At 48.0% G+C, this 12674-nt stretch overlaps 1 protein-coding gene across 1 annotated transcript in view; it reads right to left on the bottom strand.

Moving 5' to 3' along the window:
* Positions 1-12674, bottom strand: part of LOC307233788 (myelin basic protein-like) — a 37528-nt gene that overhangs the window by 2283 nt on the left and 22571 nt on the right. Inside the window, exon 3 of the mRNA XM_080005209.1 lies at positions 9919-10000. Coding sequence (XP_079861335.1) covers positions 9919-10000 — 82 coding nt within the window. The remainder of the gene's footprint in view (positions 1-9918; positions 10001-12674) is intronic.

The following is a 12674-nucleotide window of genomic DNA, read 5'->3' on the forward strand; positions in this document are numbered from 1 at the left end:
AGAAACACAGAGGATAGCAGTACCAGACACCTTTCTGCTTCTTCCTCCGCTGTTACAGCCATGCTGGAACTGCAGGTGCAATTCTCCTAATGTTCTCCTAATTCTCCTAACACACACACACACACACACACACACACACACACACACATTAATAAGCGTTCAAGTGAGTCTGATATGTTGGTTTTCAAAGTTACCGGGACATTTAACACTTGGAAATATGCTCCTCCAGCCGCATTAACATTCCCGCGAAGGGCGCAGCTCCTTCACTCATGAAATTCATGAAGAGCGATCTAAAGGCACCTCGACGGGGCCGCGCTCGAACTGTATCATGCATCAGGGTTGCATCGGAGTTTCGATCTTGAATCGCTGAAAGTGGGAACATTCGTAATGTGTTAGATATGTTAAAATGCTCCATTCATGACTCTAGATCTCGAAAGAGTTTGCGCACATCTTACAACGCCTGAACTGGGAGCTACAGCAGGTGCCAGTGCGATGGGGAGGACAAATTCTTCAGACGAATCGGATCAGACCATCCAAAATCTCAAAGTGACATCGCCCCCCTGAGTACACACAGTACAACACATGTATTGTCGACACTGTACATTTGTTTATTTGTTGAAAACAAGAGTCATCAACGCGTCGTTTGAAATGAGTCAGTATCCGTCACTCGCCGCCAGGGGGCGTTACGTTGATGCTCCGTCACTGAGCTCCTCCATTGTCTTGAATGACTTCCGGCGCCGCGTCAACGGCGCTTTATTCCAAGACCACGACGGTTCCTTTTCAAGTGAGAGGCCACAATCGGCCGTCCAACCGTCCAACCGTCGTCTCCCATTCCAATACTGGACGGCACTGGACTCTCAGGAGCCAGAACTCGCCGTTCGCACTGATTTCATGTTGTTTGTCCCTGCGATCCAGCTGTTGATGGTTGGGTGTGACGTCCCACTGATTCCAATTAAGGTTTTTGGTTAGCTGTGCCGGCGGGGAATTCAATGTTCCCTCCATCGATTGGACTTGGGCCCAAACCTGAGACAGAGACCGTCTCGCTACTCTGCGACTTTATCTTTATTTGAGGCTAATGTAACTAATGCCAGTCAGTCAGTCTGATCCACATTTGGAATTACTTAGTGCAGCACACGGGCACGGGCACGCGCGCGCGCACGCGCACGCACACACACACACACACACACACGCACGCACACACACACCCACACACACACACACACGCACAGCTTCTGAAGTTAAGACAGGTTTTCCATTCAATGTATAATTAGTGAATCAAGTTGTCACTTAGCAGAATTGATGCGCCACTCGCAGCGCCGCGCAGCACATGGACCCCGGATTCATCACGTCATGAAAGTTCCTCAATCCAACTTAAATTCCCACCCACACCTCCGCACTTCTGACCGTACACTGCCTAGCGCAGCTTCATAAGCGCCAGGTCGCAACTCAAACATGTCCTGAATAATAAAGAGAAGGGTAACCGAGGACAGAGAACATGCAGGGGGAGTGAGTGGGAGGGAGGGTGACAAATAAGCTCTCCAATTCTGTATCCTTTTCCACCATTTACAGCGGGCTGATTAAAGAGGTGGTGGGAGATTGGGAGATGAAAGGCCAGGCATGACACTACGTGCTTTTTGTCCTTCAAGAAAACCAAAAAAAAGAGAGCCTCCACTTTCTTCGGGTGAAGGAATACACCGCTGGGGATCCGGGTGACACCCGAGCAAGTGGAACATGTAAACAACACTAAGGGCCAATTATCCAAGGGAGTGATGCATGATGTGGCAGAGTGAGGAGCAGGGCCTTTCCACTCAGCTGGACATCTGCTGCGCTTCATGAATATTGCATTCATACATGTGTTAGAAATCCCAGGCAATGAGTGCCTCTCAAAGGCCCCGCGCCGCCGGCGGGCCACGGCCGCGTGGGGCTCCCAAGCTCTCGGGACGCGAGGACGGCGATTGGTCGCCATCTTTGCCGAACACATCTCAACGTCACCTCGTCAGATCGAATGTTTTTGGAGCTTATTTCGACGACGGCTTCGTACAACGTTCTCCACGTTTGGCCTTTTTTCTTATCTCGTCATATAATCAAGAGGTGATCTTCGGTCCGTGGCAGATTTCAGGGCGAATAATTGGCCCTGGCATCTCCAAAATGGCCCCCTGACAAAAGGCAGAGAAAGCCCGGTAATGCGAGGAAAAACGAGCAGTATAATATAGTAACAATGAAACACAATGCACCGCGTGTTCCCAGTCACTTCCAGCCAGATGTCCTGAACTTCCCAAACACTCATATTACTAAATGAGATATGCTGCCTGGGTGTGTGAAATTACCACGCCCAGAAACCATTAATTTCAAGAGGTCGTTTGATACACACGTCCAGGTTCAATAGATATGTGAAAAGACTGAAGACGGACCCCATGTGACCCATGCTAAGCAAGACGTTGGCAGCCGCTTGCTCCAGCAGGCACCAGCAGATACGCTGAAAGAAATTTGTTGAGTGGGCCTTGTTTTCCCTGTATCTTCCCTCCTCTTCCAGCGTGAAGAGGACGTTCGGCTTTCCGAGGGCAAGAGGCGCAGGACAACGGCGGGGACTGTGGTGGGGAACTCAGGCACGGGAAATATTCCTTCTCGAATGACCAAAACGTCCCACTCAGAGCTGGCGGCATTCACAATGGACCTCCCGGCACCCACCCAGTCATTGCACAAAAACAGCCCCCGCTCCGTCTCAGGCATCCCGGGAGAGGTTGGTCCCCGCGGAGATGTTTTTCAGCGGGAGGCGAGCGTTTGAAGCAGGCGGCCACCGGCGCGGCGTCTCCCTTGGCCCCGTTTACGAGCCACTGAACCTGACCTCCTGCGGCGAGCTGAAATAAAGAAGCTGTGCTCCCGAAATGCTGGAATTCAGTTAATGTCCAAAATTGAACAATAAAAGATGAAGGAGGGGGGGGGGGTCACAATGGATGGATTGCGGCTTATATCGCCTTGAATTGCACATCAATTTGCGCCCGCTATCTGCCCCATCTCATCGTCTGAGTCACAGAAGATATTGCGTGAATGATATGCCAGCGTAAAAACGGCCATAAAGTTTGGCTGCTCAGTGCAATTTGCCCTTGTTTCACAGGGCTTTTTTTAGTTCAGTTTTTATTTGTTTGTTTGTTTGTTTATTATACCTTGTCAATCCCTCCCTAATCCCTGGGGCAAATCTGCCTTTGAGCAGTCCTTTACTTAGGAGCAGTGGGCAGACGCCGCCCACGCCCGGGGACCAACTCCAGCTCGGTGCGCCGGCACCGACAGGAGTATTAACCCCTAACATGTCATTTGTTAGGACAATTATCAAAACAAAAACATCGAAAATCCTCATCAATCAATCAATCATTGTGGTGACAGTGGTTATTTTCATTGAAAGTGTTGTGATGTGAAATGTGCGACGTGTGTTGAAGTGAAAATGTAAAACTGGAGGGAAATCCATGGGGGTTCGGCATCAAATCCTAACAGGGCCATAGCACCGACAAACCCCCTCCAGCGGCGATTGGGATTTGAAAATAATGGAAATTGATCACCGTGTGAGCGCGCATGGGGGGGGGGGGGGTTTAAAGACCCGTTACAACCAACCCCCCTGGAGAGACCCTAATGGGCACCCTTTGTGCACATATCTCTGTATGGGTTTCAGTGTGAGTCTCAGTGTGTGTGTTCCGATGTGTGTGTGTGTGTGTGTGTGTGTGTGTGTGTGTGTCCCTGGGGCCCCCCGTTGCGTGCGGAGGGAGGCAGCGCGGTGCCTTTTTTTTTTTTTTTTTTCGCTCCGTGCAGTTACCACCAGCTCTCTGCAGACGGTAATAACTTCACCCTAACTGCGCGTGGGCTAGAAGCGGCGGTGTTTGTGAACTGGGCGTTTTTTGCACCCAGGCTCATTTGCATTGAAAGGAGCCAACTTTGCACCAAATGTGTGCATAATACCTCATTTAAATGCGCGCAAAAAGCCGGCGCACCAAGACCCTCTTTGCGTGGCAGTGCAGTAAGCGGTGCATTTCAAGGTGCTTTGTGAATTGGTTGCCTTTTCTGTTATTAGCACCGGTTAAGCGCCGGCAAGAGCCGCGCAATCCTTTTGTGAATTTGTCGCCGGGTGAATAAAAGAGCATTAAACCATTTGAAGCATTAAAATGTCAAAAACTCTACGCCTGTTTTTTATCCCCTGTCATCCCATCTTCAAGTTGTGCTGTTTTAATTGGAATTGAGATTGTCACTTCATCTCAATGAGGCCCTCTAAGTGGCGTGGCAAAGAGTACATCAGGGCGCGTCACAGCCTCTCAAACAGCCTGATTACCCTGTTCTCATAAACAGAGGAGTCCAGGAATTGATTCTCTGGGTATAGTTTTGGGCATTTTAAAGCTGGAAATGGGTGGTATTCCCCTTTAAAGCATAAATGATTTGTTGGCTCTCGTCACTTTCTACTGTATACAAAGGAGAGCAGAACTAGTTCTAATCCCCCGAGCTGCCACAAAAGCCTGCTTGTCCAGCCTGCAAGTAAGAGGTATCAGCTGACCTTTCATTACCAATATCTGCACTTTTTGTTGAATGACAAAAGAAAGGCATATCGCTCTCACCCACTTTGTCTCAGTCTCTCGTCTCACAGATGAGAGCGAGTAAAACAGACTTTTGACAGGACAGGATAAGCCCCGGGAATAAAAGTTTCCTCTAATCTACTGAGTGGCAAGCGCCCCAACTTTCCACCTCGCCGCAAATGCGGGCAGATTGCGAGCTGCCTACAGTGACCGGGCCATCCATCCCACCGCCTCCGCCTTTGGACAATGGCAAACTGAAAGTGGAAAGGAGTAAATCCAGTGCCTGACAATGGGTGTTGTCACAGCCGGGGACAATGCAGCTTTATGCTGCCATAAAAAACACCATCAAAGCCACTGGCTCTCGGTTTGTGAGCTAAGCCATTCTTTCTCTTTTTCGGATTTCATCACGACTTCTGCGGAGAGAAAACAACTGAAATGGGTTTTTAGCATACAGGAATAGAAGGTTATTAAGTTAACCCTCCCCCTATGGCCAAAAAAAAAAGTGTATCCATCATTAATTTTAAAGTTCTGAAACATTAGGCTTTAGGCTCAGTGCTGTGGTGCTGGAGTGATGATCGGTGAATGGGTTCCTCCAACAGGACGGTGAAGAAACGAGCCTAACGTGAGATTGATGTCACCGCTCTGGCGCTCGGGGCACGTTTCCTCATCCCCATCACACAAGCACACTGATATGCACAGATGCTCACACACACACACACACACACACACACACACACACACACACACACACACACACACACAACAATAAATAGCTTGCCAGCTGGATGCCTCTAGTCAAATGCTAGGACTGCAGGGTTACACATGAGTCCCACCACATGTGAGTTCTGCTGAGATCCCAGGGGTGTAGGCTGCTGAGGATAGCCTTGCATTACCGGGCCACTAAGCTATGGGTTGCAGCCCAGTTTGCACCTAAGCCAGGTTTGAGGCTCGAGTGATCAGTTCGGGTACGAGGGCCACCACTCTCACTCTCTTTCTCTTGTCTGCTCTGTCCTCTTCTGGTACTCTTTTATCGTTCCCCTGCCACAGACCCAGCTGTTGACACACACACACACACACACACACACACACACACACACACACACACACAGACACACACACACACAGACACACACACACACACACACACAGTAATGCCAGATGCCAGATGGTCATGGGAAGATGACGTAGCTGCCCTAGCCAAGGGTCTCCACTTATTTACAAAGTCTTAGACGACACTAAAACACATGTAAGCACACACGCACGCACGCACACACGCACGCACGCACGCACGCACGCACGCACGCACGCACGCACGCACGCACGCACGCACGCACACACACACGCACGAAAAAAAGCGTATTTCTCCCTTTAAAAAAAGAAAAATAATAAAAGGGAAAAGGGATTAAAAAAAAAGCCCTTGCGAAACGAGTGGACAGGGTATAAATGAGATTCCACATCGGTGAGGTGCCATTTTCGAGAGCCTGGGGAGAAGAGAGGGCGAGGAAGAGGAGGCCGGAGAGGTGAGCTGGAAGGCCATCTCAACAATGGTGTGAAATCAGCGAACACTACTCCAGTGATAGAATTGGCCTCGAACAATCAGAGCTTTTAAGGGGGAAAGGAGGCACTTGCCGGCGGTTACAGAGTCAGTACCAGCGAGTGTTAGCCTCAGCCATGGAGACAAATGACTGAACCACTGCAGAACTGGAGCTGCCAAATGCTGCTTTTTTTTTTTTTTTACATTGAGGCTAACGCATACGATACATATGCAAGTGCATTCACTATTGCTGCAGATATACACTTGCATCTATGGACATTTCCACTATAGGGATGACAAATGGTATTGTTTATCATCTTTCAGTTATTCAGTTATCATCGTGAAATTAAGATATATTGTAGTACACAATTTTGTACTCTCAATTCATGAAAATGAAAATATAGAGCCTATAATTTATTTGATTGATTTGAGTTAGCCCTTCAAATTCGTACATGGATTAAATGCCAACGGGATTTCTTACCATTGGATTTGTAATTCAAAATGCCTTCTCAGAATGCCTCCTGAGTATCGCCCATCGCCCCCTGCTGTACCTGGCACAGCATGTCTGTCACACCGGGTCCAAATCAAAAGTTAGAGCGGGCCTTGAGTGGATATTGTGATGGACATCAATAAGGGTTGCGGGACTCACTTCTGGACTCTCCAGTGTCTCCAGCTGCAATGCTACATTTTGAAAAGTGTCCATCTGATGTTGGACTTGACCTGAGTCAAGTCCAAAACACTCCCAGCTCTTTGCTTCTCAGCGACCCGGCACTTTGTTTCTTAATTCCAAAGTCAAAGCCAAAGTCAAGCGTTTGTTCTTTGAATTTTGTTGAATGTAGCTTTAACCAGTACGGACAGGATCGGGAACAGGCGCCTCTGTCTAAGCTCTTTGTCTTTACAATGCTGCACAGGGTCCGTGCCAATATATCATTTCATAGAACTTCGACCATAGGAAAATTAAATTCCTGTAGAGCGTGTGCTGCTTCGGCCTTTCTCTTGGCGGTCTGACCTTTGTGCTCAGCTCAGTTTCAATGGAGTTAGTAATCGATAGTAACAGAGGGATGTGACGCCCGACTTTTCCCTTTCGCTTCCCTCTCCGTCTCCGTCACTCCCCATCGCGGGGTTTGGTCGCATCCAGCAGGTCCTCAAGATGCAATTAGCATTGAGGTTATGCCAGAAGAAGTCATACTGAAAATGGTTTGGCTTTCTTTCATTTATCATTCCTGCTTCTTTTGACTTGAAGGAAGGAACCCGGTTCCTTCCGCTCTATTGCATTCAGAGGTTCAGCAGTTGAGAGCAGGAGATACAGTAAAAGCCACCCATTACATAGCCCGTTTTGCACGAGAACATACTGACCTACAATGCGAGAGCTGAGGCAACCCTTGATGCTTCATTTCACTCAATTACTCTTTATGGGCTGGAAGGAATATGGATGGGTTAGGAGGGGAAGGAGGCATCCGCATTTAAACGAACAAATTAAAAAGCGAGAGCACACCTTCTTGAGTTAGTTCAGTTATCAGAGAAAGCCTTTTACCCATGCGTCTTTGTTTGGCAAATACAGGGTAGACCTACAGCTGAGCAGTGGGAATCTGTCCCCTCGCTCTCTCTCTCTCTCTCTCTCTCTCTCTCTCTCTCTCTAAACCCCAAGCTGCCACGTCCTTAAAGGGCTGGTCAAACACGGCCGCAAAATCCATGCTCCCTTGTTCTCGATTTCAATTCACACCTCTCTTTTCTATCCCTGCCACCCCTCTCCCCTGTGGCGATGACGAAACAACGACCCAGACATGAAGTTAGAGTGAACACGTGAGGACGGGCGGACAAAAGGGGGTCTGGGGCTGAGTGGCGAGCCGCTGGAGTTAGGGCCAGGTAATGGAACGATAATGGGCTTTTAACGGGCCCCACGGCCGATGGCGGGTATTTGCCCTTTATCAGAGCGGCGAAAACAGGAAGCGCAGCGCCGAGACATCCCAAGACGCCGGGACGGACCAGGCCTGAGTAGTCATGATGCTTTGTTGATGACTCCTCAAACAGAACGGGCTTGACTAAAGCACCACTAACCTGTCCGTTATAAACCCATCAGGCCGCGCTGATTCCTCTTCATTTTATTTTATCTGTCGGTGGAGTTAGTCCGATGGGCGCCTCATTATTGCGGCCTGGTCGCAGCCCGGATCGCAATGAGTTTAAAAATCCCATGTTCCTTTATCTGAATTACAGACTGATAAGACGACGAGGTATTTTTAGAGGGAGCGCTGCTGACAATGCAAATAGGTGGTTAAACATTAAACACTGGGACAACATCGAACCCTCGCCGACGTGAACGGCGAGGCGCGACTCGGGACTTTCTAGCGCGGCAGAGCCGCTCTTACTCTGAACGCTAAGTGGCCCCATAACACAAATGAAGCGCCATAAAAACAGAAAGCTCTACTTTCAGGTACAGAACACCTTACAGCGACCCTTCATTTATGGAGTGTTCACTTAGACAGGTTTGGCCCGCAGAGCATCTCCTCTGTCTCAGTCAGTCTAGAGAGCAATCAATCTAAATGGATTTCGTTTTTACTCTTCTAACAGGGCGCGAGGCGAAAGCGGTAGAACGCCGGCGGTCAGGCGAACTTTTTTTTTTACAATAATCAAACCTAAAAAAGAAGGATAGACGCTGCAGTCGGAAAAGCTGCAGTCGGAAATGCCTTGGCGGCGAAAGCAAGCAGCTCACCGTCTGAGAGACCGCACTAAAAAGAGTCGACGATTTGTCGTCGGACAGGTTCTTTCACCCCGATAATAAGCCATCGCCCCAGGGCGCCGAGGAAATATGGAGGAGTGGGGAGCAACGAGGGCCGGTAATGATGCCGCCCTGCATTTTTGAACGGGAAGCCATTGAAGCGTTGATTAGTAGCGTGCTGGAGTGGCTCCGTGTCACTCCATGCCTCGGCCTAAATACTATCCTGTCTCCCTCAGCCTTGCGCTAAGTAAGAGATGCAGACTTTTGTATCAGACAGCCTGCAGAGACACCCACCAGACCATCTGCCAGCGAGACGCTGGCAAGTGTAATATTTACAAGCACCGCCAACCAGAAAATAAAGAAAATTAAACCTGCAAGCAGCCGTGACAGTTATTCACATACTCTCACAAGGCATAATACCAAATTTACTAACGCAGGGCTTCATTTTCTCAAAATGATATATCGGAGTGGATCTGAGTCAAGCTTTCTGAAAAGGCAATGTTTTGGGTACCCCAAAGTACCCTCAGGGGTACTGCAGGGGGTAGGGCAAAGATAAAAAAAAAGAAATGTGTTAAAAAATATTGGTTGTAGACAATGTTTAACAAAACCACATACGACCACATACAGTACATGATTTATATTACTTTTCTTTTTTTACTCCCAATGCCAGTGAAGGGGGTGCTCAGCTGAAAAAAAGATCTTAGATGGGGAACACTATTGAAAAAAAGTTGGAGAACCACTGGTATGGCACAATTTGATACTCATGAAATATCTTTGTTTTCTTCAGCTATCAATGTTAAACTGGGAACGGTCCTGGAGGGAGCTGTCCTTGGTGGGCTTGCCAAATTTCAAGGTCCTACGGCACTGTGACGTGGACTTGCGTGATAGATTGGATATTGCAACGCTCAAATTGAAATAGATTGGCTGATAATCGCAGATTTTCTTGACGTTTACATTCCTTAAAATGTCATCGGACACAAATGCACATTCAAATGATCACATCCATATTCAATCCACACAAACCCATTTATTTTACATTCGGGGGTTAAGACCTTCAGCTTCGTCAGATTAAAGTGGAGCTTGACTGACGCATGGACGGCAATTATCTTGCTTACCAAACACTTCATCTTGGGATTCGGGTTCTGCAGTTGCTGGGTTTGCCACAGGCTGGTCATCCTCCTGTTCCAGCGATGAAGCCTTTCGGGGAGAACACACGCACACGCACACGCACACGCACACACACACACACACACACACACACACACACACACACACACACACACACACACACCCACACCACACACATTGAAGAGGTGAGGTGTCATGGCAACAGAGCAAGGAGGCAGAAAGAGGCAGGAAATAAAAGGGATGAGGTGGAAGACAAAGGCAGAAAGGAGGGATGTTTAATTGTGTATAATTTGATCGACCTACAGTAGGTCACACAACAGTGATTCACATTGGCATCGTTTTTATTTTTTTTACTATTTTTCCTGAAATCATAAAAGCATTTTGTGAGTCAACATTCATTATTTGTTAGGTCTGCCCACACACATGTATGTGCACGTACGCGCACACACACACACACACACACACACACACACACACACACACACACACACACACACACACACACACACACACGCGCACACACACCCGCTCTCTCTGTATGGGTTGAAAATTGCCCCCAAAAACCTATTTCCAGGATCTAAGAAGTAACAAAGTTTGCTTCCCGGATCTGAGGGGCTGATCCGTGTGCGTGTGTGTGTGTAATGAGTCAACTCGGCAGGGCCGCACCCTCACAAGACGGCATCATAAGCCCATGAGGTCAACAAACAAAAAGACGTATGTTTTCTGCCACATCAGCAACATGATTTATTTTAAGGGCGAACAGACCGGGGGGGCACGCAAGAACAAAGCAAAAAAAACAACAGCAAATTGAGAAAATAAGGGTGTCGGCATCAAGATTGCCTAATCAATACGAAGACAACACATTTTGGTCGCCCTTGAGGTATTATCTGCACGGCTTGACTGACGCCACTCGGGCTGACAGGAAGGCCAGCGCTGGGATGGACAAAAACGGACACCAGCCTCCGCGGTCTTCCTCCGAGGCAGGGGAAATTGTGTCCGAGAGGAGAAATCGATTAGGCACTAACACAGCGAAATAACTTTTTATAAATAAAAATCAATACAAACTTCCCTTCCCTGTCACAAAAGCACTTTCCCCTTCCACTGCCTGGTCACAGAAGAACTTTTACCACCCAATTTGAGCCCACACAAATGGTGTCCCTATTTAGTTCAATAAGTCATACGATGAATTTTGAAAAGGTGTATGAGAGATTTGTCAGGTATAATTAAAGATATGTGACAAATTTGGTAAAGGTTTGAGCACATGGGCCTTTCAATATGGCACAGCTAAGCAATTGCCTGCCTTTTCTTTCTCTTAAAGAATTTAGATTCTCCAAGGGGAGTTGGTGGAGTTCCGACGGACAAACCCCAGTCACCAGTCGTATTCCCTTTGGGGGCGGCTCTTGCACCATTATGTACTCCCTCATACTCACTATCACATACTCAATTGGACGCACATCAGTGTCTTAGCATGAGGGTTGTATGGCAGTTGTAATCATATATGACATCCACTGTATATATGTACGGCCGTTTGTATGTGACAAATAATCTCTTGAACTTGAACTTGAACAATATTGTGATATACAGCAGGTAATACTGTGTCCTCTAATCCTCTAGCCCTAACAGCGGAACAATTGATCAAGTGTAATTAATTTGCACTTTAAGGAGGATTCACCCCCTTCTTTGGTCACGTTTCATTCCTCCTCTCTGAAACAGCTACTCCTTGTGTACTGGAGCAGCCTCCTCCAAGGCTTTCTCCTCCACCTCGCCGAGATGGGGGGAGGAGGGGCTGTGATTTATGATTCCCAGGGGCCTCGGCAGATTGGAGACTCTCACCGGATCTCGGGAGTGGCAGTCCCCCTTGTCTGCGCCTCGGTGATAGCCGTGCCCTTGATGGTTTCATCCCGCCTCGCCCGGCGACTTAATCTCACCTTTTCAGGGAAAGACCTGAGTCACACTCCACGCAGAAGGAGAGTGTGATAGAACCCAGAATGATGATGCCGCACCCGGGCACTGCGGCTCGCCGGGAGGCCGAGCAGAATAAGCGAACACGCCTTCAAGGGACTGCGGCCTCCCGTGAGGGACGGAATCATGCATCCACTGACTCTGGAGCTCGCACGGAACATTCTCTGGCAGCGTCTCCACCGCTGCTCCCAAAAAAAAGACGCCGAGCTCTTTGCAGCAGCTCTTTCCCGTGATAATATGATAGGATATTTCAGGCGTTCGCATTTCAGCCGGAAGATTTTATTATAGGATATGACATCATATTCTGTGTAGGAGTCAGCAGGTGGCTTAGACACAGTCATATTTATTTTTGCAGGATGTGGATGGCAAAGAAAGAAAATTATGGCTGATATACAGTATACAAATTATTATAGTGTAATATCAACTAAAGTTAAGTAGGCAGAGTTTGCAAAGTTACATTAATTATTGCAAACACAATAGATGTCGAATGTCGAATCATTAATGACAGACAGGAAAAGTCAACATGTAAAAATAGGGTTATTCCACTAATGAACACCTTGAAAACGCACGCACGCACACAAATAAACACAGATGTGACCGGTGCCATGGAGGTGAGGGAAAAGGGTCGGAGCTGCACCCAACAAGACGAAGGAGAAGGAATTAGAAATATATCTGAAATGTTTAAAGGAGAACCCGGGCGGAGCAATGTCGTTAAATGCTGCCAGGGAGCGAGTGCTTGTACAGTCACTGTGGAGAGAGAGAGAGAGCTGCTTGGAGTGAG

The sequence above is a fragment of the Zeus faber genome (assembly GCF_960531495.2).
Source record: "Zeus faber genome assembly, chromosome: 8".
Classification (NCBI taxonomy): domain Eukaryota; kingdom Metazoa; phylum Chordata; class Actinopteri; order Zeiformes; family Zeidae; genus Zeus; species Zeus faber.